This window comes from Fusarium pseudograminearum, chromosome 1 (assembly GCF_000303195.2).
Source record: "Fusarium pseudograminearum CS3096 chromosome 1, whole genome shotgun sequence".
Lineage (NCBI taxonomy): Eukaryota > Fungi > Ascomycota > Sordariomycetes > Hypocreales > Nectriaceae > Fusarium > Fusarium pseudograminearum.
The window spans coordinates 8,497,607-8,524,695 of NC_031951.1; the positions used below are offsets into that span (position 1 = coordinate 8,497,607).

General features: G+C 48.5%; 12 protein-coding genes across 12 annotated transcripts, besides 3 other annotated features; 7 read left to right on the forward strand and 5 right to left on the reverse strand.

The window, feature by feature from the left end:
- Positions 1 to 26: 26 nt before the first annotated feature.
- Positions 27 to 51: a repeat region.
- A 49-nt stretch (positions 52 to 100) lies between these two features.
- On the forward strand, positions 101 to 802 carry FPSE_11911 (uncharacterized protein; the record flags this gene model as incomplete). Its single annotated transcript, XM_009265028.1, has 2 exons — positions 101 to 710; positions 762 to 802. The coding sequence occupies 2 exons, from the start codon at positions 101 to 103 to the stop codon at positions 800 to 802; spliced, it is 651 nt and encodes a 216-aa protein (XP_009263303.1).
- A 420-nt stretch (positions 803 to 1,222) lies between these two features.
- On the reverse strand, positions 1,223 to 2,428 carry FPSE_11910 (uncharacterized protein; the record flags this gene model as incomplete). Its single annotated transcript, XM_009265027.1, has 4 exons — positions 1,223 to 1,481; positions 1,531 to 1,564; positions 1,635 to 2,076; positions 2,135 to 2,428. 4 exons carry the CDS (start codon positions 2,426 to 2,428, stop codon positions 1,223 to 1,225), a joined length of 1,029 nt encoding a protein of 342 aa, XP_009263302.1.
- A 1,002-nt stretch (positions 2,429 to 3,430) lies between these two features.
- FPSE_11909 (uncharacterized protein) lies at positions 3,431 to 4,669 on the forward strand (the record flags this gene model as incomplete). Its single annotated transcript, XM_009265026.1, has 2 exons — positions 3,431 to 3,586; positions 3,641 to 4,669. The coding sequence occupies 2 exons, from the start codon at positions 3,431 to 3,433 to the stop codon at positions 4,667 to 4,669; spliced, it is 1,185 nt and encodes a 394-aa protein (XP_009263301.1).
- Positions 4,670 to 5,139: 470 nt separating this feature from the next.
- Positions 5,140 to 6,003, forward strand: FPSE_11908 (uncharacterized protein; the record flags this gene model as incomplete). The annotated part of the gene is made up of 1 exon (XM_009265025.1): positions 5,140 to 6,003. The coding sequence occupies one exon, from the start codon at positions 5,140 to 5,142 to the stop codon at positions 6,001 to 6,003; it is 864 nt and encodes a 287-aa protein (XP_009263300.1).
- A 1,591-nt stretch (positions 6,004 to 7,594) lies between these two features.
- On the forward strand, positions 7,595 to 9,328 carry FPSE_11907 (uncharacterized protein; the record flags this gene model as incomplete). Its single annotated transcript, XM_009265024.1, has 1 exon — positions 7,595 to 9,328. One exon carries the CDS (start codon positions 7,595 to 7,597, stop codon positions 9,326 to 9,328), a length of 1,734 nt encoding a protein of 577 aa, XP_009263299.1.
- A 625-nt stretch (positions 9,329 to 9,953) lies between these two features.
- FPSE_11906 (uncharacterized protein) lies at positions 9,954 to 10,397 on the reverse strand (the record flags this gene model as incomplete). Its single annotated transcript, XM_009265023.1, has 1 exon — positions 9,954 to 10,397. The coding sequence occupies one exon, from the start codon at positions 10,395 to 10,397 to the stop codon at positions 9,954 to 9,956; it is 444 nt and encodes a 147-aa protein (XP_009263298.1).
- A 521-nt stretch (positions 10,398 to 10,918) lies between these two features.
- Positions 10,919 to 10,963: a microsatellite.
- An 817-nt stretch (positions 10,964 to 11,780) lies between these two features.
- On the reverse strand, positions 11,781 to 13,531 carry FPSE_11905 (uncharacterized protein; the record flags this gene model as incomplete). The annotated part of the gene is made up of 3 exons (XM_009265022.1): positions 11,781 to 13,265; positions 13,316 to 13,370; positions 13,422 to 13,531. 3 exons carry the CDS (start codon positions 13,529 to 13,531, stop codon positions 11,781 to 11,783), a joined length of 1,650 nt encoding a protein of 549 aa, XP_009263297.1.
- Positions 13,532 to 14,049: 518 nt separating this feature from the next.
- Positions 14,050 to 16,729, forward strand: FPSE_11904 (uncharacterized protein; the record flags this gene model as incomplete). Its single annotated transcript, XM_009265021.1, has 3 exons — positions 14,050 to 14,054; positions 14,114 to 16,427; positions 16,478 to 16,729. The coding sequence occupies 3 exons, from the start codon at positions 14,050 to 14,052 to the stop codon at positions 16,727 to 16,729; spliced, it is 2,571 nt and encodes an 856-aa protein (XP_009263296.1).
- A 360-nt stretch (positions 16,730 to 17,089) lies between these two features.
- Positions 17,090 to 18,301, reverse strand: FPSE_11903 (uncharacterized protein; the record flags this gene model as incomplete). Its single annotated transcript, XM_009265020.1, has 2 exons — positions 17,090 to 17,781; positions 17,836 to 18,301. The coding sequence occupies 2 exons, from the start codon at positions 18,299 to 18,301 to the stop codon at positions 17,090 to 17,092; spliced, it is 1,158 nt and encodes a 385-aa protein (XP_009263295.1).
- Positions 18,083 to 18,211: a microsatellite.
- Positions 18,302 to 18,784: 483 nt separating the features above from the next.
- Positions 18,785 to 21,379, forward strand: FPSE_11902 (uncharacterized protein; the record flags this gene model as incomplete). The annotated part of the gene is made up of 6 exons (XM_009265019.1): positions 18,785 to 19,191; positions 19,244 to 19,808; positions 19,858 to 19,979; positions 20,036 to 20,226; positions 20,279 to 21,031; positions 21,147 to 21,379. 6 exons carry the CDS (start codon positions 18,785 to 18,787, stop codon positions 21,377 to 21,379), a joined length of 2,271 nt encoding a protein of 756 aa, XP_009263294.1.
- A 1,712-nt stretch (positions 21,380 to 23,091) lies between these two features.
- FPSE_11901 (uncharacterized protein) lies at positions 23,092 to 23,727 on the forward strand (the record flags this gene model as incomplete). Its single annotated transcript, XM_009265018.1, has 2 exons — positions 23,092 to 23,524; positions 23,582 to 23,727. The coding sequence occupies 2 exons, from the start codon at positions 23,092 to 23,094 to the stop codon at positions 23,725 to 23,727; spliced, it is 579 nt and encodes a 192-aa protein (XP_009263293.1).
- Positions 23,728 to 24,942: 1,215 nt separating this feature from the next.
- On the reverse strand, positions 24,943 to 26,724 carry FPSE_11900 (uncharacterized protein; the record flags this gene model as incomplete). Its single annotated transcript, XM_009265017.1, has 2 exons — positions 24,943 to 26,556; positions 26,605 to 26,724. The coding sequence occupies 2 exons, from the start codon at positions 26,722 to 26,724 to the stop codon at positions 24,943 to 24,945; spliced, it is 1,734 nt and encodes a 577-aa protein (XP_009263292.1).
- Positions 26,725 to 27,089: the final 365 nt, after the last annotated feature.

Here is a 27,089-nt window from a genome sequence, read left to right on the forward strand (position 1 = left end):
TACCCATTCGACTGGTTGCCCACTCCTTTTTTTATATTTTATTTTTTATTACTTACCCACCACAACAACAAACACCAACTTCCTTCTCTAATTCGTCAAGATGAGATTCTCTACCTTCCTTATTGCCGCTTCCGCTGCCCTCGTCTCTGCCCGACCTGGCTTTGTTTCTACCTTTGGTAACGAGCGTGCTGCTCTGGCCAACGAGACTGCTCCTACTCCTACCCCTGGTCTGGAGGATGGCCGTGAAGAGCTCACCCCCCCTGCACGTGGAGAAGACCGTGAGGACCGTGAGGACCGAGACCGCGAAGAGGACCGTGCCGATCAAGGCCGTGAAGACCGTGACCGAGATGGCCGTCAGGGACGTGAGCGTGAGCTTGCTTTCGGCCAGGTCGATCTCAACTACCTCCTCCAGGTCAACCAGCTTGACCTAGTCAGGCTCCAGACCCTCAGCATCAAGAACAGATTCGACGTCAACATCTTCGCCGACCTCTTCGCCGCCGACCAGTTCAGCATCAAGTCTCTCCTCCAGCTCCAGCAGCTATCCACCATGCTTGCCATTGCTGAGACCGGTATCTTTGACCAGTTCGAGCTGTCCAGCCTCAAGCTTGGTGACCTCAACCTCGGCCTTATCGATGGCATTGGCGGTATCGATCTCACTCAGTTCATCGACGCTGCCACAAGACCCAAGATCACTGTCATCGCCAAGCAGGGTAAGTGAAAGAACCAATTCGTTGATACAACTCACACTAACAGTCCTTTAGTCAAGGTCAAGAACACTATCATCCTCGCCGGCAAGAACTAGAGCTTCTGGGAAACCGGTCAATGAGGGAGCGGGTATCCCGGCCCATGAGTTAGACTTCTGGTCAAGTCACTCTTTATGTGGCATAATGTAGTAATGAATACTGGTGGGTTAGGGCTGGGATTAGGATTGGGGTAATGGAAGGTATTAGGATATACCGCAATGCCCAAGGTCACTGGTTGACTTGCAAGCAGCCAAGGCTGACCTAGGGTATGAACCAAAACATTAGTTATGACGAAATATCAGTTTCTATGTTCTCAATATTCGATTCCAATCTTGTGTGATAATCCTGAGTCGACGAAGACAGAGTGAGTTCCGAACAGATCACTGAGATTCTGATTTCTATTGACTCTTCTATTTGCATATCTATATATCATTCTACCAACTGCCACTTAGCACCTATTTTGCTCAACCTTTCTTAAATCATAGCCTCGACGCATCTCTGTTCAGCTCTTCTGTAGAACTGTGCCGTTCGAGACTGAGTTGACTCTCCTTCTCCGGCTTGGGTTTCATGTCTCCCAGAGGAACCTCAGAGACCGACTCGTTATGCTTCGGGTCAGCTCCGCTGCCACTCCTGATGTAACCAACTGCGCTACGCATCGGATGTTTGTCCTTGATAAGTCGGATGAGTGGCCTCAAGGTCGGGACGCTTGCAGCCATGATTACGACGTTTTGTTCAACCCTAAAGTATATCAGCACAATATTTACGTCGTTCGAGATGTTAAACTTACAAGCCCCAAATGATCAAAGTTACGACGTTGTATACTGTGAAGGGGGTTAGATTGGTATCGAAGGGGAAGGCCATTTCACAACCAAGTAACCATAGCAGACTTACAAGGATCTGTTCGATCATTAAAAGTATACAAGTACGTTACCTTGATGATGGTGAAAATGGCGGAGAGGAACGTCAAGCCCAACATAAATGTGATCTCCAATTTCTCTTGTCTCTTCAGTTGTAGTTTCCAAAATGCACGAGTCGGTACAACGGCGAGGACAAGATCAGTCAAGACTGTAAAACTGCTGACGACATACGACGAGCGGTTAAAGACGTCTGGACTCCAGCATTCCCCCTTGGCTGACTGGTCCCATAACATCTTGGTAGGTCGGCATTGTGCAAAGATGATTACGATCGATATCACGGCGAGAATAATCTGTATTGCTACGACGGCACGAAGGAATCGGCGGGTCATTGTTTTCGTTTTGCCGACTAGACGTTCGATGAGGATCAAGATGGCAACGTTGGGAAGACTGTAGGCCATGATGTTGAAAGCTAGAACCTTTGAGTCAGCGATTATGTCAATAGAAAGCCAAAGACGCCAACTTGCGATAGCCAACAACCTGAAGAATCTTGGTCTTGACCATCTTCTGTACGCCACCGGGCTCCGCGGCGACAGAAGCTGTGTGTCGGCCCAAACCAAGATCCGAAGAGGCCTGCACCAGAGTCGAGGCAACAATGCTTCCAATCAATGATAAAAGAATCAATAGGTCGTCCCATCCAGGTCTTCTGAAGATGACTATCGTTGTAAAGGGTTTGGTCAGGACGGTGACAATCGCCATGCCAGTAAATATCCATGCCACTAGACAGAGCTCAGTCTGCCTCGAATCGGTCGGTACATCGTTGATTTCCATTCTGCGACAGTCAGTGACAATACAAAGCATATAGCTCACATTGAAGAGGCTGTTGGATAACAGTATATAACAAAGCTCCTGGCTTTTGACAATGTGTCGCTTGTTGTCATCATCCATTGAGTCCTCCGGGATCATTCTGTTGGTCAGGCCATGGCCAGAAGATCCTAATCACATCAGAACCAACAGTCCTATTAGGGGAAAGAGTTCCGAAAGGATAAGAAAGAGTTTTTGGTTGCAAAACCGGTTCCTTGCAGTTTACAGACAAAAAGATTGGGTGATATTCTTCCAGGCAATATCAAAGTGGTCCACCAGGAATAATACTTTATGTTGGCGCTAACAACCAACAACATGCATAAATTGTCCACCTGAGGGACTCGGTTATGCATGTTCTAGGACCCTTGAAGAATGGACTTTTCTGTGCCACAGTTGAGTGAGGAACTCTTCGATCCTTATTTTTGATTCAAGAAAAGAGATTGAATTTATCCCGCTTGTAGCGCAATTTTAGAGTGTTGTTGGGTCTAGGAATCGATGAAGAGGCAAGAACCGAACTACATGGGATCTCCTTCCTACCTACTTCCTCCACTGATTACGTGATGTAGAGCAACTGCCTCAATACAACTCTCAGGAGACACTCCTCCCGAACACAAGTACGAACAAACAGAACGACAAACATCTGCAAAATAAACTCGAATACGCACAAGACCACACTCTTCTCTGGATCTGGAGACTTATGCATGGCAATCACAGATATGCAGGGGATGATTGCCCAACATACAATTACCCGTTCATGCGGATCTTTGCAGGTTCGGGTGGGCATCTGTTGGTTGTGCAAAACACGCATACCATGAATCCATCCTTGAAGCCAACGAAAACAAGGCCCCTGCGGGATCAAGATGTGATTAAAAGATCCTTGAATCGCCTGCCCCCATGAACGCTGAGCGAGCAAACCTAACCGACCTTACCCATCACTTTCAAACTTCCTAGAACCAACAACACTTTGCTATGCCCTCGGAAATTATCAAGCGCATGCAAGATGCTGCTGCGGCATATGATAGGGAAGAGCTCGGTGCTCGAGCAACTCTGCTGGACCTGAATCGCCAGCTCCTTGCAGAACTGGAAACACCAAGCGATTTTGTTCAACGTATCTGGTTCACTACTGTAAGTGCTCTATCAATCATCATGGACTAGTCACCAACGACTAACTTCCAAAAGGCTTCTCTCGGCGGCAGTCTCGAAGTCGCAAATAACACAAAGATCTTTCAACATCTTCAGAAAGCCAAGGATGGACTTACTTCCCAAGCCCTTTCCGAAAAGACCGGTATCGCTGTACCTCTGCTCGACCGTTTTATGAGACACTTTGCCGCTCACAAGGTTGTTTGTTTCTCCAAACCTACTGGCTGGCATGCCACGTATCTTTCCAATACCCTTGCCAAGGAGAACTACCAACACAGCATCTCCTTCTGCCAACGCGCTGCCGCAAAGTCGTTTTGCTTTTTCCCAGACCACTTCAAGCAGGCCAACTACCAACATCCAGGCTTGCCTGATGGTCCATATCAATATGCCCACAACTCGTCTCTCCCTTTTTTCGACTGGCTTGTTGCCAATCCGCCCTATGTGAACTGGTTTGGATCATTCATGTCTGTGTATCGAGCTGGCAACCCAGATTGGTGGGAGTTCTATCCTGTTCAGGAGCTTCTATCTGCTGGTTTCGACAAATCCAAGAGCGACGTGCTCGTGGTTGATGTTGGAGGTGGTCGAGGTCACGATCTACTATCCTTTTCAAACGGGATCAAGTCACCCGGCCGACTAATCCTGCAGGACCTTCCAGAAGTCATCGCAGATGTCACAGAGACAACTGCCTTTGAAAGTCAAGCGCATGACTTCTTCACACTACAGCCTGTCCATGGAGCGAGATCATACTTCCTCCACTCCATCCTACACGACTGGGGTGCCGAGCATGGTGTTCAAATCCTGAAGAGCTTGGAGCCTGCTCTAACACCAGGGTATTCCAAAGTTCTTATCAACGAGATCGTCCTCTCCGAAGAGAATCCTTCTCTACCTGCTACCTCGATGGATATGATGATGCTGGGGCACATTGGGGAGGCCTGTGAGCGTACCGAGGAGGACTTTAGAGCCATCGCAGTAGAAGCTGGGTTGGAATTCATTGGGATATTCTCAAATGCTGCGTCGCCCGAGAGTGTCATTGAGCTCATGCTGCCATCCAAAGAGGATCGAGCTTAGCTTGTGGTCTTTATAGACCCGTCCCGGTTAGCAACTAACCGAAAAGCCGACCTCAAAGTCTTAGGATACAACAAGAGCCAGTCTCAATAGCAAAGACCAACTTGCTAATTGCACCACCCATGCTTCAAACTTCCGACTTCTCTGATCTTCTGAGGTCTATGTAATCTCTATTGCATAGTCAGCCTCGCACCCGTGCATTCCGGTTAGCGAAAGATAGAGTTTACAACGGTCGAAAAACCCGTCGTGGGACAACTATCCACCAACAAGATAGCAGCACTAGGCTAGGGTATCCCGGAATGCTTGGTTCTAGAACCTATTAACAGTCTTTTGTTAATATTAGTCTTTGGCGGTAGTTGCAATCCGACAAGGGGGTCAAATCATCTCGTATCCAGCCACTCTGCTCCTATGTATTTGACGACCCCCTTCTACTCGAATCCCACGACACAATCAACTCATCTTCCAAATACAATATGTTGCTGGGGAACCTACTTGCTTTTGGGTCACTGGGTCACTGCCTGACCGTGCATCAGAAGAAGCCGGTCTGGGAAACACTCCCACCAACACCAAACTTGCCAGCCCCAATCAACACCAAGACTACTTTGATCAATGGAGTTCACCTTTGGATGCAAGAATACAACAAGAAGGCCGGTGGAATCCCTATCGTTCTTGACCACGGTGGCCTTGGCTACTCGGCGTATTTTGGATCTGTCATCTCTCGCCTGATCAACAATGGACACTATGTGATTGCCGTTGACCGCCGAGGCCATGGCCGGTCTACGTTCAACAAAGACGACGTTTTCACGTTTGATCAGTTTGCCAAAGACATTGACGATCAACTCAAAGCCGCTGGCGTCAACGAGTACAACGTGGTGGGTTGGTCTGATGGCGCTATAACGACACTGTCTGCCCTTCTCAACCCAGTCACAGCAGCACCCATCAAAAAGGCTTTCATCTTCGGGACTACCGCCAACCCTGAGCAAAGCAACGCAACCTTTTCAGACACGGCTATCTTTTCCGAGTTTGTCTCTCGATGTCGCACAGAATACGCTCAGCTGCAGCCAAGCGCCAACTTCACAGTGTTTGGCAGCAAAGTCGTCACTTTGGAGGCGACACTTCCCCAATTCACCGATGAGCAGCTAGGATCTATTGACGGGAAGAAGGTCATTGTCGTTGGCGCGGAGCATGAGGAAGCGGTTAATTTGGATGTGCCTGCGAAGCTGCACAATGCCATCAAGGGCAGCAAGTTGCGGATTCTGACTGGCGTGAGCCACTTTGCGCCGTTACAGGATCCCGATCAGTATACGGCGGCCATAGAGGAATTCATTTATTCCTAAGCTTTACGCGACTGAGTTCTTGGCTATACTAAGTCAGCCTACAAACATTTCAAGAGTCAGATATCAGAAAGAATAAACAGACGACTGGTACTTCACATTCAACCTATACAATATTACTTGCAACATCCTGTCAACTGTGACCACAAGAAACATCTATCTTAAGCTATTCTTTTCGTGTTGTGGATATACTCAATGCCCCGACAGCCCCCTTGGAAACCCAAAGGTTGTACCATGATAAGTTACCACAATGCACAGGCTATCCATCTATAGGTACGTCTTTCCTTGTACAGCTATTCGACATGTACAGAGTCTTGATAGTCCAACGTAATCATCGTCCACAGCAAAAAACAAACATATAATCATACTTTGCTAATAAAGCCATGCGCCATCAGATTCATGCAAGTCCCAGTAAGACACCTTCTGCAACACCTCCAGAGCCCGCTGGCGGCACAATACATACAAACCACGTCCTTGGGTATTATCTTGGAATACCAAAGACTCTATCCATGATATCCTTGGGGCTCTTGGATTACAGCGGTTGGAAAGTCGGCTTACCTGTTTGATGGAGAGGAGCTGTTTGGGTATCTCCAAAACCCACATGGCATGACTTCCTATGATAGCACGCTATGTTTATGAGGAACCTAGGAGTGGTCAGTTCAAAGACCATTTGGAAGTTCTGTGAGAGAGAGCCGTTGGAGAAAAGGGTCTCGGGGTCCTTGCACGATTCCTCTTGGCCTAACGGCGGGTGAAAATCTATTGGATCCTCTACTAGGAAATCGAAACGCTTATTTATGGCGAGAGGCTTTCTGACGAGCTCTTTTCTCTATTATTCTCGAAGCAATATCCTTTTGCTGTGGACCATACCCTACGGCGCGTCCATAGCTCCCACGACTCAAGCCTTATTGTAATAACGATGAGTTAAGGGTACCTGACGTTTATCTGGATATGAGACTGATGTTTAGTACCATACTCGCAGGATCCAAACACAAGATATATGCCCAGCTCGATCCTATCAAAAGCTTCTGCTTACGCTGGACAGCCCGGTTGGCATAGACACTACAACAACGTATGCTCCCCCAAGCTAGTCCTACAAGATATATCGCCCGGTTACCTCCAACGACATCATGACAAGGCACGTCTCCACTGACGAGTTGATAAAATTATAGAATCTTTAATCTGTCAAGTCCAAGTGGAAGGGAGGCGTTGCCAATCCTTTTACGGGCGTGGAACTCGCATTGGGCAAGTACTACACGCCCAGCAACGATGGCACTTGGGAGCGACGTTGACGAATGAGAGGCCTCAGAACGATCCTATATCGGCATTACTCATAGACTTCACTTTCCCTGTAAAGCCTCCGCGGATCTATCATGGACGGGGTGATCCTCAAAGGGTAACTTGACACGGAGTAATAGAGGCCTGGCTTATCTCCGGATTACGCAACACCGACTCCGAACCCGAACCCGAACTTGTGCATCGAGAGGCCGGATATAAACATAGCTATAAGAGCGGCCTTGGTCTATGTATCATTTAAAAGACCATACAGATGAAACAACTCAACATTTTGAACGTTCTTCCGATCACTCCTTCTACTATGGAAGCTGTCGCTGTTAGTTACGCCGTCCCAGCATCACACAACATCAACGGGCTAGAGATCAAGACGAGCATCATACACACACCGAAGAAGTCTTCTTCAGAATATATCGATCTGAATGAAGATGGAGTAATTGGGAATGCGACCGCGGTACATGATGGTCCCGTATACATCTGTCTTGCCGAGAACTACGATTACTGGTGCGCAGAGCTTGGCGTTGATCGGTCAGAATGGGACTGGTGTCATTGGGGAGAGAACATCACCTTCAGGTGTACAGATAAAACCCTGACCGAATCTGACTTTCGATTGGGCGATATATGGAGAGTCGGCAGAAGTGTTCGCTTACAAGTCTGTGGATCTCGCATCCCTTGTATGAAGCTATCGTGGAGATGCGGGCAGAAAGACTCGTGGCTCAAAACTTTGTCCGATACTGGCCGGGTGGGTGTCTACTTGAGAGTTCTCAGCAAGGGTCGCATCTATCCTGGTGATCGCGCGGTTCGAGAATCATCGTCAGGGGATAGTATGGATGCGGCAACCATTACTCGACTGGCCTTCGACTCTGACCTCAAGACTCGCGACACTCTAAACTTATTGGCAAACCATGACGTTCTCCTCCGCCTGAGCCGATTGATAATCAAGCGAAAGCTGGCCGGTATTGATGACGGCGTGAACAAAGGTAGGAACGCCTGGAAGGGGTGGCGAGAGTTTCGAGTTTCCCGAATTATCGACGAAGGCAATGGCATCAAGTCATTCGATATATGTTCCACGGACGACAAAGACCTAGCTTGGTATCTACCGGGTCAATTCCTTACTTTAAGGTTACCAACAGGCGATATCCGCAGCTGGAGTATCTCAGACTGGCCAGGTCGGATCCAGCCTAAGCACTATCGCATCAGCATCAAAGACGCAGGGCGTGCCTCTTCGTGGATGTGCAATGAATGTGAAGTGGGTACTATTCTCTCAGTACGTTCCCCGGCAGGACGATTCGTTCTGGATTGGTCACAGGCTGTAACCCCACGACAACTGTATTTGTCTGCTGGGATTGGCATCACGCCTATACTCGCCATGATGAAGGCTCATGCCAACCATCCTAATATGAATGTTGTGCCGGGTATCTGGATCCACGTGGTTAAAGATGGGAGAGGCCTGCAGTTTCACAGCGAGTTCCTCAAGATTGAGAACAACCCTATCAAGAGGTTTGTTTTCATGACACAGCCGCGTGACATTGACATACGAGGAAAGGACTACGATGTCTTTGGAAGACCGAATTTGGATTCAATGGCAGAACTACTGGGAGAGACGTACAAGTTCAACCCGTTTGGGACCACTGCAATGGACCTACCATCCAAGTTCTCGGCGGCATATATCTGCGGCCCCAAAGACTTTGAGGCGACCATGAAGAGTCTTCTTCTAAGTTGCAACATTCCCCCGCCGTTCATCCATAGTGAGAGCTTTTCAGCCTCTGGCCACACTACAGGAGACCTGGAGAAAGCTACAGTCCGGTTCACCAAGTCTGGCAAGACGGCTCACTGGAAGAAGGACGAGTCAATGTCACTGCTGGAACTCGCAGAGTCTGTTGGTATGGCTCCTGATTACGGCTGTCGCGTAGGTGCTTGTGGAAGCTGCGTCGCAAAAGTAGCTTGCGGCTCAGTTTCGGGAGGACTTCAAATGGATGGAAGTGTATTGACGTGCTCGGCGGTTCCTATGTCAGAAGTTGTAGAGGTTGAGCTCTAAGTTTGTTCGGGATGATTAGGCTGAGATACAATTCGATAGAAAGATCAATTCACATGACTCTCATTCTACTGGCTAAAATTGTACGAAAGAATGCCACGCAAGAGGGTATCCGGTAAATGCGTCGCTTTAATCACATTCTCCATGCTGAATGATGTCCAATCTGGCCCCTGTTCCTCACATGCTGCTTCGTCTTCTGTGTGCAAACATATCAATACCTAGATAGTGGTTGTTGGTCAACATCAAACAATTTTGAGCGAGTTGAACGAGGTAGTCTTACGCTTTTTTATAAACTCCAAATCGATGAATGTATCCTCCACGGCCAAAGGGTATCTCTTTGGTCATAGTCATCTCCAAACATGACGGTCAAAAGAATCCCGATCGCTATGCTGCTCGCCTTCACAAACTTCGTGACACTTAAAATTAACCAGTTAGTTATAATCGTCTCCATAGTGAGTAGTGATAACAAGACCAGATCTTACCTCAAGATTCGTGTCCATTACCCTCCTAGACGAAAAGAGTACCATCGCTACTATGCCTTTCTCGATCGCCGCGTTGCTGAGGCTGATGGCGGACCTGACGATGCCGACAATGCTTCAGGTGGAATTAATGATGACCAAAGATAGAATCATTCCGCCCGGCGACCGCCGGTAAGCATAGACCAGAGGCTGGGAAGCTGAACCTCAGCCATGGCAAGTATCATTGACAAGACGTAGAAGTAGGCGACGCATACAATCATGTATGTCGCGGAGATGGTGTACGGCCAGTCGCGAGTCTGGCAAGCAACGCACAGGTGAACAACCAAGTGCATGTACCAAAGGCCACAGTAGTAGTCCCACCAGCGCATTTGGGTCCCAAGGTAAATGATCTTCTCTTCGATCGTGGCCTCGGAGAATTCGAATTGTTCTACCGTTCGGTGACGGAGACCAGCACCGGTGCGAACAGATTTGTACACAACGTAGATGAGGAATATCAGCGTACCCAAGAGGTACGGAACGATGTTTTGTGACATTCCAGGGCGATCGAGGTTCGAGTCTTGGTCGCCGTGAGTGAGGATGTGGAATATAGACATTGTCAGAGAAGAGATACTCAGTTATGTTGGGGGATGGCAGATTTGAGTTTGTGAAGAAGTTAAATTGAAGCCATAGAAATGGTGATATATTTTGAACTTTCTTGCATTCAGTAGGCAGCGCCGAGCATTGGCGAGCCAAAACGATGTGTGCAATATGGCTGCGTTTTGACACTCCCATGACAGTGCCACAGCACTGGAACTTCAACAAATACTGCGATGGCGATTGTTACCATATTAATTACGTGAGTGAATGTCTGTGCTTTTTGGGCATCATGGCTAACCTCAAGGCCGACATCAGGTTCATGACTTGAGAGTATCTTGGTGGTGAAACTCTAGATACTGCTCCTTTCTCAGCCTAATCTCAACTCGCCGTCACATCGACCGCGCTTTATGCCGCCGGCTCCTCTTTACTGAGTTTCTGGGGATCAAGATAGCAGCTCAATCAAGTTCTCTACCCACTCAGATATCATCTGCTTCTTGTATTTTGACGAGTTCTGAGAGGTGGGCCATTTAGGACGGCATGTTGCTGTTTTTGTTCTTGTTGTTCTTGTTGTTACTGTCGCTGTGGCTCGTGATTATACATCCATGGGGGATACGACAAGAACCACAAAAAAAGACTAGAGGACAAAGCTGGCGGAACTACCTACTTCATTCTGTACATCGAAAGTCCCAAGGACAGGGCAGAAAACCACATCTACAGCACATGCCACCAGGAATTATAAATATACCCATTTATCGTACTACCACTTCCAGGGACCACTGAGAAAGACGGGCCCTGATCAAGTCAACCATGACCTTCCACACCTTATTAATGGTCTGGTAGGAAAGCATACCAGTGAATCGACAAACCAGCGAAACGTCAGGGTGCTCAAAATAGATGGGGGAAGGTGAGTTTAGAGAGCGGTCCTGAAATGGAACCCAAAAGAACTGATTGTGGATTGGGATGGTCTGCAGTCTGAGGTAGGCTAGAGCTCTGATGTCAGCCATCAGCTTTATTTTATGGCTCTACAATTCAACTTCAATCGGAGGAATTCCCTCAGATAAACCCAGAATATGCTTGGCTCTAACTTGCAGCTTGAGCAACGACCAAGTATCGAGACATCCACCATGAAAACCCAGGTAGTACCTGTTAGAGAATGCCAGGATCATGTCACCCGTAACTAACATGACCCAGGGGAGCAGTTCTTCAATGCTGAATACATTTGGGCCAGAACCGGGAACCAAAAATAAGAGTATGAAACCAATTCGACGTCGTCTTTGGTATCAAATTGTGACAGACGATCTGTATTATACACTATTATTACAACTCAACATCGGTTACCAATCTGCTAATCAAGCCTTGTATCGCCATTCGACTCTATACCATCGCCTCAACCCAAGCGGTCAAAACCCGCTCTGCTCCTTTCGGTTATCCCCATCGCCACTGCCACTACCCTCTCCATCTTTGGCACCTGCAGCAGCTTCTTCGATACCTTTCTCGTCACCTCTGAGCTTAGCAAAGTAAGCCTTGATGTCTTCAGCTCCAATTGCCTGTCCACTCTCGGCGAATTGCTGGAAGAACGGCTTGAGCTGCTCCTTGAGATGGTTGTAAGCCATCACGCCCTCAATAGCTCGCACACGGTCGACGTTGCGAAGAGCGCTTTCACCACGCTCTAGAAGACTACCACTTCCGTGCGAGCCGCCACCGTTACCGTCGACTTGAGAACCTCCATCAGACAGAGGGGGTTCGTAGACCTCTTCCTCCTCAAGAAGTTGTGGGTGGGGGTTGAGATGGGGGTAGCAAGATGAGCAGCGACAGAAGGCTTCACGGAATTCTTCTTTGAGGAAGAGAGAAAACTGTCCTCCAGGGGCAGGTGGGAGGTCTTTCAGCTTGCAGGGGAGCTTGTCCGTGGATGTTGCCTCTTCATTAGGCTTTTCGTCCCCGGATTGAGATTCACTCTTGACGCGCTTGACTTCTGTAGGCTCCTCTACGTCGTCATCAGCCTTGCGCTTTCGTGAATCTTGGCCAGCCTCAGCTGCAACTGCAGTCTCAGTTGCAGGGACAGACTCCTCCTTCGTGGACTCGGGCTCCTTCTTTGGCTCGGAATCCGGTTGGTTGAGGAATACGGCTGGAAGGAAGCCTGAAGTACCAGCATAGCGCTTGATCCACGGGTGCGCCTCGACACACTTGTAGCACAGGAAAGCTTCGAATGCATCTTCTTCGGGGAATCCGGGGGGCATAGGGACATCTTCATCTTCACCCTCGTCTGCTTCAACCGCATTTTCAGCGGCCTTCTCCTTGTCCTGGCCAGCGGTCTGGGCAGGGTCCTGTTTCTCTTCATTGCCCTCGGCAATTGTTGTCAATTTTCCTTCTTCATTGTTTTCCGGTGCTGTCTTCTTCGGCTTTTCCATCTTTTCGAACCAGTTAGGTCCCATGCCGACAAGACATCCTGGATGATACCAATCCTCGCCACATCCGCCCGTCTCTACCGTTCCTAGGCCAAGACACTGAAACATTGTGCCCTTTTGTTGGAACGGGTCATAATCGCAATCGCAACCGCAGAATCTGTTGCGGAAGTTATGGTTGTATTTGTTGTTCACATCAGGTTCTTCGGAATGCACCCCGCCTCGAGTGTTGGTTGCCTCGTTCAGACGGAGAGTGCATGGGCTTGTCGAGGGAATGCGCTTGGTACCGCAGTCGCATGTAAAGTTGCGCTTCTGGAAGATTTCGACGAGGTTATGTTCGCCATGGCATTGGATAGAACAAGCGTAGCATACACCGGCGGGTGTCCAGTCGTCGCCATCTTTAGCTGGAGGCGGATTGCAAGTTAAGCATGCGAAAACGGCTTGTCGCAGGGGCCCGAGGATTTTGGTGCATGTGTCAATGCTCTAAAATAATTATAAGCCGATTTCGAGTTCGAATGAAAGGGCAAGCATACATAGGGTAAAGCCTCGCGGGCATCAGCTTCGAGAGCTTCTTGCGATCGAATGAATCTATGAAACAGTTAAATTGGTATTCCATAGATGATTGAATAATGGTCATACTCAGCCGCAGTTTGTGAAGTCTCCGAAGTTTGCGACTTTCCAGAGAAGCTGTCTTTCCGCGGTCGAGATTCTTGTTGAGGCGCATCTTGCGCGGGAGCTTCTGCAGACATGATGGCGATGAAGGTTGAGGATCTTGGGTGTAAGGAGGTGGTATAAGGAAAGAAAGAAAATGAATTAAAATGAAAATCAAAGGATTGGATGACAGATTTGTCAGAAATGATGGGGAATGGAAATGCAGAGACAAGATGAGGAGAATGGTCAGCTATCGCTACCTTAGATGCAGTGCGACACAACGTTGGTAGAGGGACTGAATGACGCGAAACAATAACGCGGACACTAACCAACCAGTAAGCACGATAACTTGTCGCAAGTATATAGGCAACCACCAGCTCCAGCACTTTACGCGTATAGGGCAGTTGCCAATCGATCTACGCGTCGAGTCGCGCCTGCACTTATCAAATTACCCCTTGTCCAATTACTCCACCTGCTTTTATCGTTTCCCTCCCAACCCAATACAACAAAATCAGCCCCTCAGTCTCGATACTTTAGTACCAAGCTTTAAGCTGTCAACTACACAAGTGCTCTATCAAAGTATCTCCCACCAACGAAATACTTGAAGAGTCAAAATATGAGGTACGTCCTTTCACTGAACAAACTCTTCTATTGTCGGAGCAACAACTAACTGCTTAAAGCTCCCCACTACACCCATCTTCGGCTCGTCCGAATCGCAAGCGATCACGCACAGGAGGAGATGATGGACCTTCACCAGCAGGCATGGCCTCAAGCCCCATGCCTTCGTCACCCCCCGAGTTCAATATGGCGCATGGTGTCGAAGACGACGACGATATTGAGGAAGAGGTCATGATCCAGGATGACATCGACGACATAGACGAAATGGCCGAAGACGAAGTCGATCTGTTCCGCGAGGGCTACGAAAACGATTACCGAGATTTAGAGGACGACCACTATGGCGGTGAAGGCATTGATGACGAGCAATACGAGGATATGCGTATAGACCAGCGACAGCAAGTCGACAAGGTCTTGAATCGACGAGATCGTGCCATCCAGGAAAGAAGGGGAATGCCTCAAGTCTGGGGAGCACTGGACGAAGATGGAGATGATATCGATCTGTCCGCTCAACCCCGCCGCCGCCGCCACAACTATGACGAGAATCCCGATGACATGATGGACACAGACATCATGTCAGAGGAACTATCGCTCGAGGCCCTTGGCGATGTCAAGGCTTCCAGCTTGACAGAATGGGTTTCACTGCCTTCAGTCCAACGAACCATCAGACGCGAGTTCAAGGCTTTCCTCACATCCTATACCGACACATCCGGTTCCTCAGTATACGGCAGCAGAATCCGCACGCTCGGTGAGGTCAACGCCGAGACTCTCGAGGTCTCATATGAGCATCTCTCGGAAAGCAAGGCTATTCTGGCCTACTTTTTGGCCAATGCGCCTGCCGAGATGCTCAAGCTATTCGACGAGGTTGCCATGGATGTTGTTCTTCTGCACTATCCTGATTACGAGCGCATTCACTCCGAGATTCACGTCCGTATCTTCGATCTCCCCGTACACTACACCCTCCGCCAGCTCCGTCAGTCACATCTTAACTGCCTTGTCCGAGTCAGCGGTGTCGTCACCCGACGATCAGGTGTCTTCCCTCAGCTCAAGTATGTCAAGTTTGACTGCACCAAGTGCGGTGTGACGCTGGGTCCTTTCCAGCAAGAGTCCAATGTCGAAGTCAAGATCACGTACTGCCAGAGTTGCCAGTCAAGAGGTCCCTTCACTCTCAACTCGGAAAAGACAGTTTACAGAAACTACCAAAAGCTTTCTCTTCAAGAGTCCCCCGGTACTGTTCCTGCTGGTCGATTGCCGCGATCACGCGAGGTCATCCTTCTTTGGGATCTCATCGACAAGGCAAAGCCCGGTGAGGAAATTGAAGTGACTGGAATCTATCGCAACAACTACGATGCTCAGCTCAACAACCGTAACGGCTTCCCTGTGTTTGCTACCATTCTCGAAGCCAACAACGTCGTCAAGTCTCATGACCAGCTGGCTGGTTTCCGCATGACAGAAGAGGATGAGCACAACATTCGCAAATTGTCGCGCGACCCCAACATTGTCGACAAGATTATCAACTCGATAGCACCTAGCATTTACGGGCATACCGATATCAAGACTGCCGTGGCCTTGTCGCTCTTTGGTGGTGTTGCAAAGGTCACTAAGGGTGCCCACCACCTCCGAGGTGACATCAACGTGCTTCTTCTAGGTGATCCTGGTACAGCCAAGTCTCAGGTTCTCAAGTACGCAGAGAAGACAGCCCACCGAGCCGTTTTCGCTACTGGCCAGGGTGCTAGTGCAGTTGGTCTGACTGCTAGTGTTCGTCGAGACCCTCTGACTAGCGAATGGACATTGGAAGGTGGTGCTCTTGTGCTGGCGGATCGTGGAACTTGCCTCATTGACGAGTTCGACAAGATGAACGATCAAGATCGAACATCTATTCACGAAGCCATGGAACAGCAGACTATTTCCATTTCCAAGGCTGGTATTGTTACTACCCTACAGGCTCGCTGTGGTGTTATTGCAGCTGCCAACCCTATCGGTGGACGATACAACTCTACAGCCCCCTTCTCTTCCAACGTTGAGTTGACAGAGCCCATCTTGTCGCGTTTCGATATTCTCTGTGTTGTTCGCGACACTGTAGAACCCGAGGAGGATGAGCGTCTGGCCCGTTTCATTGTGGGATCCCACAGCCGAAGCCATCCCCTCAGCCAGGCAGAGCAGGGCTCCATGGAGGTTGAGCACGATACTCAAGCCGAGACACAAGGGTCAACACGCAAGCCCGAGGGTGAGATTCCACAAGAGTTGTTGAGGAAGTATATCCTTTATGCTCGTGAGCACTGTTCCCCCAAGCTCTACCATATCGACGAGGACAAGATTGCACGACTCTTTGCCGATATGCGACGAGAGTCCATCGCCACAGGTGCCATTCCTATCACAGTAAGTCATATCACACGCCTCAATAGCAGTACCAATACTAACAAGCTCAGGTGCGACATCTTGAAGCCATCATCCGTATCAGCGAAGCCTTCTGCCGTATGCGTCTATCAGAGTACTGTGCGGCACAGGACATCGATCGTGCCATCGCTGTCACGGTGGATAGCTTTGTGGGCAGCCAGAAGATTAGTTGCAAGAAGGCTCTCGCAAGGGCGTTCGCCAAGTACACACTCGCCAGACCGGGTGGTCAGAAGAAGACTGGCGTTAACAGCCAGGGTAGACGGCAAACTGCTGCCGCGAGCTAAGGAGTTTGACATAGAAAAGACGTGTAATGTACGACGGTTTGTTGGGGCGATACCTTTTATAGATATAATGCATCATGAGTTAAATATGAATAGCGTTTACAACCACATGGTTTCCCTATAGGGCGTCCTCGTCTATGTATTCAAGAGCCATTCATTACACAAACTACAACGGTTTGTCAACTACATAGTACTATGTGCCATGGCAAGCATCGCGACCATATTAAAACGTTGGCATGTCTGTACTGCCAAAGACTTATTTACAGATGCCATCCATTCATTGTTCTGTAGTACATATCCATTCATGTCTTGGGTATCGCTAAATCAAAATATTCCTCTTTCTTATCTTGGAAATCTTCTCGCTCATTGCCCTGTCGAGCCTGTACTTGAAGCCGCGCTTGATGGTCGAGGTGGAAACGCAGGCACGTTATGCCCGGACCCTGAATCTTCTCGCTGCATGGGAATCCCTCCCATCATACCCATACCAATCCCCATCCCTGGTAGCGGTAGCTGTGGGGGAGGACCCTGACCATCGCTGTCCTCTGCCTGGCTGTTGAGCTGCTCTTGTGCCGCCTTAAGGTCAAGTTCATGCAGACGCTCCTTCTCAGCCGGATCGATGATGTCGTCGTCGTCGCTCCAGTAAGGGTCATCGTCGTCCAGCTCAGGCATCGCCATGCGCTTCCAGAATCGCAGCTCCTGGCGATGCGCCTTCTCGTCGACGAGTTTGTTCCAACGACCCTCGTCCTCGTCATACTTTCGTCGGTACTCGCGCAGGTTCTCGTTGGCTTTTCCGGCGTGGGCCTGCATCTGCCAAATTTGTTCGCGCAGACGGGCGTTCTCGTCGCGCGCGTCGGCGAGTTGCTTGCGGTATGAGCGGTGCCATGAAGCTACGTCGCTGACATGCTTGGTCTTGTACTCGTGGAACTGTCGCAGGAGGTTGGCCATGGCATTGGCGTATTGAGAAAGAAGTTTGGCGTTGGAATCGCGGCTGAATTTAGCCTTTTCGAGGGATTCGGTAAGGAGAGAGATGAGAGCATCGATGTTTTGTTCTTGACCTGTGTGACATTAGTTGGTGGATTTATTTAGACAGAAAAAATGACACAACATACCGTTGATGTCTTCTGCGGCGCTTTCAATGACTTGTGTGTTGCTAACACCTTGTGTCTTGGCCTTGTTCCTCACTCTTCCCAGCCCGCTGACGATATCCTCTGTAACTCGACGGTTTTCTGCCAGTTGGCGGCTAAGCTCCTCGACCATGCCGTAGATGTAATTGAGTTCAGCCTGGTGACCCGCAGGCGTGGGGACAGGCATTCCGGCCGCCATGTTTGTCCCATTCATACCATTCATCATGGCGATCTGTTGCTGTTGCTGCTGCCACTGATGTTGAGATTGTGGAGAGACGTATTGATTTGGGAGCTGCTGCTGTTGATGCTGCTGTTGTTGCTGTTGCTGTTGATGGTACGGCGGTTGTGGCAGTTGCTGTTGGGGAAAGTGACGCGCTGAAGAGGTGGGAGGCGGGGCGGGAGCGGGAGAAGGAGCAGGTTGTGATTGATCGTAGGAGTTTGGAAAGGTCATGTCTTGTCGACCCGCGAATCTGGGGCTCTGAGCGTTTGGAGGATGGTGTTGGTGTCTTTGATGGAGCTGAGAGCTTAATTTGGTATAGTCTGACATTCAATTCTGCCCCTCAACTTTTTGGAACACATTTCCCAAGCCAGGTCTGGTCTGTTTGTATTCGGGACGGCGCAAGTTTATCCCGTATATAAGACAAACACCACCAGCTAACAAATTGTTGACTTTAATACCTAGTAGATAGTATAGGAGATAAAGTCATCTGTTGGTTTTAAAAATTGTTTAATTTCAGAATAATAGAGTTCAAATTTCTCTACCTATCCGGAAGTGTGTACATTTATGAGTACACACGCAGGCGGGTTGCTAAAAAATAGGGACTTGAAGTAGTACAGCTATGCGGAAGGTACCTACCTTCCAATACGAGAGCCCGGCTTACCTTTTACCTTTCATTCCAACACCATAACCAAAACCTCGATTATCTGCTTCGGCATGGCAGAGCTTCTTGGAATTGTCGCCGGTGGCGCGGGACTTGTATCTCTGGCACTTCAGTTAGTTGATGGCGGCCAGAAACTGCGAGATCGCTACAAGAATGCAAAGGGTCTCGAGGGTAATATATTATGGCTGGGTCAGGATCTTGAACTAATAGGGCAGCAACTTATCCAGCTTGAATCAAGTGCGTATATTATTCTTCAAGAGCAGCTGGGCCCAATCATGCTTGAAAGGTGTCGAAGCCGATCAGCCTGCGTGGCAGCCCGCCTTGACAGCTTGACGCAAGCAATGCCAGTGACTATATCAAAACGAGAATTGATACAAGCAACTCTCCGTTCCGGACAATGGAAGAGCGAGCTGGAGGAGCTCCAGTGTCTCGTCACGGGGCTAAAGCAGGATATATCACAGTAAAGCCTCACCCGTTATGCTTTACGTAAACAATTCTAATGTCAAACCAAGGCTGTATATCATTGAGCATCATACACTCATGCAACAGACACGCAAGGAAGTAATTATTAAAGATAACGAATGTGCACCATCTGCGGCCGTCTCATCGACCCAGGTTGCTGCATGTACCGGATATTCCAACATGGACCAACAAGGGATCACACAGCGTTCAGCCCGCAAATGCAGTTGCTCATGTCACAAGAATTGCACCATCAGTGGTGTGTTTTGGCGCCTTCAATACTCCCCTCTGCTTGGGATGTTTCGGTCATGCAGCAACACTTCGTGTACCGCCCGACGTTACCGCATTGACATTCACCTAGCTCTATACCGCTACGGTATCCCATTTCAAGTCACTGCCCTATTGGATTTGATCGTGGAACCGGGAAGATATTCTCTCCAGCCGAGTCTCGAGATAGAAACCACCGTCGATTTTACTGCGCCCCAATTTGAAATTTTACGAAAGCTCAACACCAAAGAGATGGAGTGGGTAACGGCAGAGAAGGAATTACGATCAATTTACAGATCCAACCCTCGATTTGTTAACCAAGTGAATCCGAGTGGACAAGGCTTCCTGGAGGTAAGTAATGCTTTGCTCGAGATATTGTCATCACTGACATGAGGTGCAGTACGCTCATGGCATAATTGCTACACCTGGCATCATGTTTAACCTCAGTTTCGAGATACTGCGAAGTCTATACGGACTCTTCATGAATGAGTTTCATACAAACGAGTCATGCCATAGTGTAGGGTGGGTTTGACTTAATCCAGCAAACTCACGACCTACGATAACTGACCACTTAACAGCCTGATGAAGACACTCGGACGCCTAGCGACGGCAAACAGTGACAGTAGGGATTTAGTTGTGAGCCTTGTTTCCATGGGTTGTGACTTTAGAGATACCGCCCCAACAGCTGAAACATGGGATCTCGCTCCGGTAGCTTTTATCCATTCCGATTACGATGCATTTCTTCAGGCACTTCTCAAACGCAATCCAGGTAAGTCTATCCGCTCCTTCTCGAACGAAGTCTGACTCGGCTGTTTCTTTAGATTTCGCAGACAGTCCTCCACTTCATTACTCGGTGCTACATGACTCAGACAAGGCCTTCGAGATCCTCGTTAAGCAGATCTCGCAGCCTTTGGAGCATCACGTAAACTTTTTGGGTCAAACGCCCCTCCATTTAGCGGTGCGACAGCCGTTGCGCGTTCTGAGTCTTCTGAATGCTGGTCACGAAATTGACCCCCGGGACAAAGGTGGCATCACTCCTCTTGTATATGCTGCAGCCGAGGATGTACATGATTCGATACTTATACTTGTGGGACGTGGCGCGAGCCTTGTTACAGGTAATTTGGGCTTGACCGCTGCCCATTACCTGGGCGGACGGAGCGACTGGGATTTGTTATGGAAGATCTTGGACCTCGCACCGACAACAGAACTCGACGTCATATGCCAGGTACTCCACGAGGCACTTCGTATGTTCAGGAAATATGAATGGTACTCTACATATGAATCCGATGGGATGCAGGATGGCTGTCTCAACTTTTGGACCAAAGTGGTCACCAAACTCGGTAGCCCAAACACTATCTTTGACGATGGAGAGACACTGATGAGTCATGCGAGGTGTCCCAAAGATGTGAATGCCCTCATTGAACTTGGGTTTGGCCAATTCAATTATAGGGACAATTATGGCATGAATTGCTTGTTTTCCATGGCCTATTTGACTAGTCCCTCCCTTTTCCGTCTTGACGTTTTAAACGGTGCCGATATCGAAACGCAAGACAATCGCGGCTACTCAGTCCTTCGTATGCACCTTGAGTTGCCGATCTGTCGTGAATTTTGGCTGCCGGAATTCTTGGGGTTCTTGGAAATACTTGATTTTATAATGGATCATAAAACCAGTGTTACTGCTGGGAATAGCTGCTCCTGCCCGTGTTCAGCTGATGGTTGTCTACCAGGCTCTAATTTGGGAACCGATTCCGGACTCGGGTGGCTCATCCTTTTTGAATGGGTTGAGATTTTGGAAGAGCGAGGTTTGGTGTCAGAAGCCAAATCTGTTTGCCTGGCTTATGTTCGTAAAACATATTTCGACGAGCTTGGCCTTCGTCACACCAGTAGCTGCTGCAAGAGTTATGGACGTGTTTGCGAGATAGGTGATGGCCGCTTTTGGGACATTTCAGAACAAGTCAAGATCGACGACTTCAATTCTCAGATGCAAAACATATTTGAGAGAGGCTATAATGGTGTGAAGTTGGAAGCGATGGTTTTGCAACGCCGTAAGTGGGCTAAGAACAATGAGGTTTGGAGGTCTTGGCCTGTGTTCCAACTACCAGGCCGAACCAAGAATGCATTGAATAGTAAGAGAAATAGGGAGATACTACCCTTTTTGGATGTCATAAAGGTAACGTATCTTGCACGACTGTGTATGAGTTTTGCCTGTGTATGCTAATAGAGAGGCAGAATACTAAAAGCGCTGAGAACTTAGAGCCCCTTATTACTTCCTGGGCGCGAACAATACAAAAGCAAATGGAACTTGATATAAACATATGGAGGTGTTATATGCCTGACCCCGAAGTAGCAATCGCCGTGTTTGGACTTAGTCTCTTAAGCTACGGAGGTGACAGACTTGCAAGACGAATCCCATTGTTGACTCAGTTGACGGATGTCTTGCTAAATGAAGACTGTACAGGAGAGTAGGGGGTACAAGAAGGGAAATACCTCGATCTAAATTTTAAGTAATTCAGCGAGTGATAGTTACCATATTTTGACTTCTGGTCTCTGTGACTTTTCTCCTGATGTAAGGTGTCAAATGCCCGGGGCCGTATCCCCGACTCCGTGAAAAGAGCGAGCGGGGAATTATCATGCCGAAATTCCCAATCACGACAGCCCGGCTACTCGGGAACTTGATAGCATTACGTTGGAGTGACATGTCAAGAGATTTAATTGACAATCTGATGCTTTTTATGGATCGTTGACCTGGTCAAAGTAATCACCCCACGGATTGTGCACGGAGGATGCACGTTATCAATCTCGGGCTTAGCTTATCAGATGGAGAAAGCCGCCGGGATAACAAGGCCGATGTCGCCGGGCATAGTCCGTACCCCGAATTCCTTTGGCTTGAGGAGCCGTTATTAACTATCGCTGTCATTTTATTTGGCCAGTCAGCGATCGATCAGCGCTGTTAGACAACAGCAGTTAATAGGTAGATACGGAGTTGAATACCGATGGTCCGCCTAAAGTGTAAATGAATGACGAAGGTAATTCGCCTCGGCATGTCATGGCCCGCTTAGTAATGTAGGCATCTTATCAGATGGAGACTAGTTTTTGGTCCCCTAGTCCAAGCTGTGTTTCTCCTCATCTACAGGGACAATCCAGACTTTTCCATCATTGAGCAAAGGGATGATTAATTAATAGTTGAGGGCATTAAATAAAAAGTAGTGAAAGTTTAAGGGAAGTAATAGTAAAAATTACATCAGTTACTGAGGTATACATCATTCAATGATATCGACAAGTGGGGCATATCAGTGTCTTTCTTCTCCGAGGAGTACCGAGCTAATAAAGACGTAATGGCCGAGCAATCAAAGCTTAGTGATTGGCCTGTGTCAGACCCACACCACCGTGAGCATGGCCCGAAATCGCCATTCTCCTCAAGTCAAAGTCCCGCCCGCAAAAACAAGAGCAACATCTTTTTTCAGATTCAATTCCATTTCCTCCAACTCCGTCATCGCTTTTCGCCTCCCAACAACTCAACTCTGATCTCGCATCATCACCACCTACAACCAACACAGAAAACACAATACATTCCACCGAACTTCGACATATTAACCACCTCAACCACACAACCTCACATATTCACATATTCACAATGTTCGCTCGAGGAATCCGTGCCGTCTCCCGACGAGCTGCCATCGGTGCTCCTCTCGCTCGCCCTACCATTCTCCCTGCCACCCGACAGATCGCCCCCGCCGTTTCCGTCAACGCCTCGCGCTCTTACCACGAGAAGGTCCTCGACCACTACTCGCGACCCCGAAATGTTGGCTCCATGAACAAGAAGGACGCTGATGTCGGTACCGGTCTTGTCGGTGCTCCCGCCTGTGGCGATGTCATGAAGCTTCAGATCCGCGTCGACCCTGAAACCCAAAAGATCTCCGAGGTCAAGTTCAAGACATTCGGATGTGGTTCCGCCATCGCCTCCAGCAGCTATCTTACCGAGCTTGTCCGTGGCATGAGCCTCGATGATGCCGGCAAGGTCAAGAACACCGAGATTGCCAAGGAGCTCTGCTTGCCTCCCGTTAAGCGTACGTTATCATATTATACAGCATATTACATTGACACTCAAACTAACTCCAATATAGTGCACTGCTCCATGTTGGCCGAGGATGCCATCAAGTCAGCCATCTCCGACTACTACACCAAGAACCCCAACGCCAAGGTCAGCAACCTCAGCGGTACTGGCATGAAGCTCCCCGAGGCCGATGCTCCCGCTGCTGCCACTGCCTAAATGTCAAGTTTGCGTCATAATATCTTACCACACATAAAATAAAACCAACAAAAATCACTCATGGCTGTTACGCCATGTCACAAACGATTGGGAAATTAGGAAAATGATACCCTCTTTGAGGCAGGATGGAAGAAGAAGAAGCGTCTCGAAATTATCAACGGGAGGGCATCTTTGGAGGTGAGACTGTTTGATGAATGGAACGCTACCGTCTATTCACTCCCTTGTCTCATCCTCAACATTCAACGGGAACAATTCTTTAGGAGTATGGGGTTCTATTTTGCTTTTCTTTTCTGCCTGAACCACAGGGGTTTTTGATTGGGCTTACTGGAGAGGGCATGGCCTGTGTAGAATGAGATGAACTGTAACAATTAGCTACAAAGCATGAATGTCAAACGTTTGAAGCATATTGTCATAATCGTTTGGTACTGGTTTTGGATTCATCAGATAGGAATGGTAATCTTGTACGTCGTCTTGTGCCATTCTACTGAGGAACCCCAAATTTGCATGATATTGATATGGCAGTCTCACATCACAATTGCATGCTTAAGTCACAGTCTCACTGTCAGAGACGGCACAATGAGTCCGACGGAATATTGAAGCCGTCACATGTCAGCTTTGGCCATAATTAACCGGCGCCTCTTAATTCCTTCCAACGTACAGTTCTCACTCATTCGAGATTCTCATTCAACAAGATACTACATGAGCTCTTGGCAGTGGAAATTGTATTTTGGGCAGAGACGATCATGTCTCAACGACGAATGCGCAACTACCAACCCAAATATTGAACATACAAGGGTCTCTGCCAGTCTAAATCGATTATATGCACATCACTTACACGGAAAACGATCTAGCCGCGACTCATGCAAGGTCCAGATCTGGTTCAATCCTAGATAGCGCGTCAGCATCAGGCCATTTTCCACCAAAATCGAAAGATAAAAAGGAAAAAAGAGCCTCCACCACGTTGCATTTCGTGGGGTAGTTGGCTACTCGTTAATTGAAATGGAATGGGTTCCAACAGTTCGGTTCAAGGGAATGGCCATTTGTGGGGTTTGAGTGATGATCATAACAGCGCCATGACTTGGATCGTTTCTAAGCTTGTGGCCTGCATGCTATTTATGAGTAAACTGCGTATTCTATCATGTTCTATTAATTCTCAAACACTGTGTTAACTCGCTCCTCGTAGCATCATGTCTATATAACAATCCGTGTAAACATCTAAGCGGCGGGTATATGAATGCCATGGAATCCCTGTCCAATGGCAAAATCAGCTTCTGCCCTTCCCATTTCTTCCATCGTCTTGCCGTCCAAGCATACGATATACGCTGTTTCGGCGCCTCCGTCAACGATCAAACTAAAAATTACTCCATCATCCTCGTCCTCTGCTCCCGGTCTGGGAACAAAGACAGGCTCTCCAGGCGTGTGGCCTCGGGGTCCCGACCATAGCAGCGCATCGCCTGTCTTCAAATCTGTTTTGACTAGCGAATCCAATATGGTTGACATACCACGCAATGCAGCGCTGTAGACGTAGCGGTAGGGTTTGCCAACGCGCATGGGGTGAATGGAAGGAAGTTCGCCTGTATGTGGGCTGAGAATGGAGAGGGTTTGTTCACCTTTAGATGCAAAAGACATATCAGGCGTAGGATCCAGAGGCAGGGTGAAAGAATATCTTGTAAGAGTCGGTGCGCAGTTCTTGTAGCGTTCGTTCTCGAACCAGTATTTCTTAGTAGCGTCGTTACGGTCCATGATAACATCGTAGTAAAAACCCTTGATAATGTCCATGTTGTCGTACTTTGCAAAATCGACAAAGAGCTGTGTACGCTCATTGCCTTGTTCATCTTTGACCTTTTCTTCGAATGCGTTGATGCTATGGAAGAAGAAGGCAGCTGGTGTTGAGAAAGTTGCCACAAGCCCCTTTCCATGTCGCCGGTCAACCACGAGCCACTTGCAATCTCTGTTTTTGTCAAACGGTTTCATTGAATCGATAATATTACCCTCCCATTGCGTCTTGAGTCCTCTCCATGCAAATTGCGATGCAGGTATGCACAAGATGACGTAGTTTTCGCTAAGGAAGAAACTGTGCATATACGCAGGAGGAGCATTGACATCAGAAATTGTAGCAAGAATCTCAGTCTTTCCTGAGGCAGCATCGACTCGAAAGATTCGATAGGTAGGTACCCGGCCAAAGGCGAGGTTGAAGTTGAACAAGTCTCCTGAGACGGGATCGCGCTGGGCGTGGGCGCATGAACAGGGACCGCTGAGAGAAGGGTGAAGATGGCTCTGCGTGGTCTCTCCCAGAGGTTCGAGAGTAGATGGGTCGATTCGACGCATTCCAGAATAGTCTGTTGCAACGAAGAGATTGTTCACACGATGCCCAAGAGGGCCAGTGATACCATTTGCTTTCTCGTCTACCTCTTTCTCGTCATCCAGCACACCAGGGATGTTAGCCAAAAGGGCAACATTGTGGTTTCCCAGCTTTGGTTCAAAGATAGTCATGATTTTTGCAAAGATTCCAACACAAGGATCGGCCCTTTGACCAAAGGTCATGCCCGACCGCCATCCTTTCTTCTTGACATCAGTGACCCATTCATCTGACTGTCGTTTTGACGAATACCACACTTGCGTCTCGCCATCTTCAGAGGGTACAATGTCGAAGCGATGTGTCTGGGCAAATCCATCAAACCAGTGTGTTGTAAAATGTGTTCCGCGAGCTGTGTCTTCCACGCGGCTTTGACCTGGGCCGGTACGGTAGAGTGTACCAGCGGCCCAGGAAGGGATGGATCCTTTGATGGTGAGACGCAGAGGACCTCGATGTTCTTCAAGGCGGTCAAACTGAGGTTGTTAGTTTTTTATTCACTTGGGTAATTAGAACTGACCTACGGCAGCTTCGTTGGGCCAGGATCTCCATGATTCGGCAAGGAAGTTTTTGGTGATGCTTGAGGCGTCTTCTACTTCGTGCTCTCGGGTGCGGTGGTAAACGCCAGAACCGTTGAGCGCCATCGCAACGGTAGACCTTAAGGTTATAGTATGGCTTGAAGGCAAATCCTTGTACGAGTTTTGGTTTGCTTGACTTGATGAGGTATGGTTGTTACGGGACAAATGTAAAAGGGCAAAGACCATCTGTAAGTGACATTCCCATGAGGTAAAGTACAAATGGAGAGCCGGCTCGTGTATTGAAAGGGGCCAAGTTTTGTTGGTTTTATGCAAACACAGTGCACTTTATTTGACAGTTGCTCGGCAGTGTTGGTGGTGAAGCAAACTGACGATGTATTAGTGGTAAAGGATATGGACGGACCAATGCTTCTCAGTAGCCAGTAACCCAACAAACAAAAGCGAAATTAGAACCGTTGGAGATTCCGGGGTAT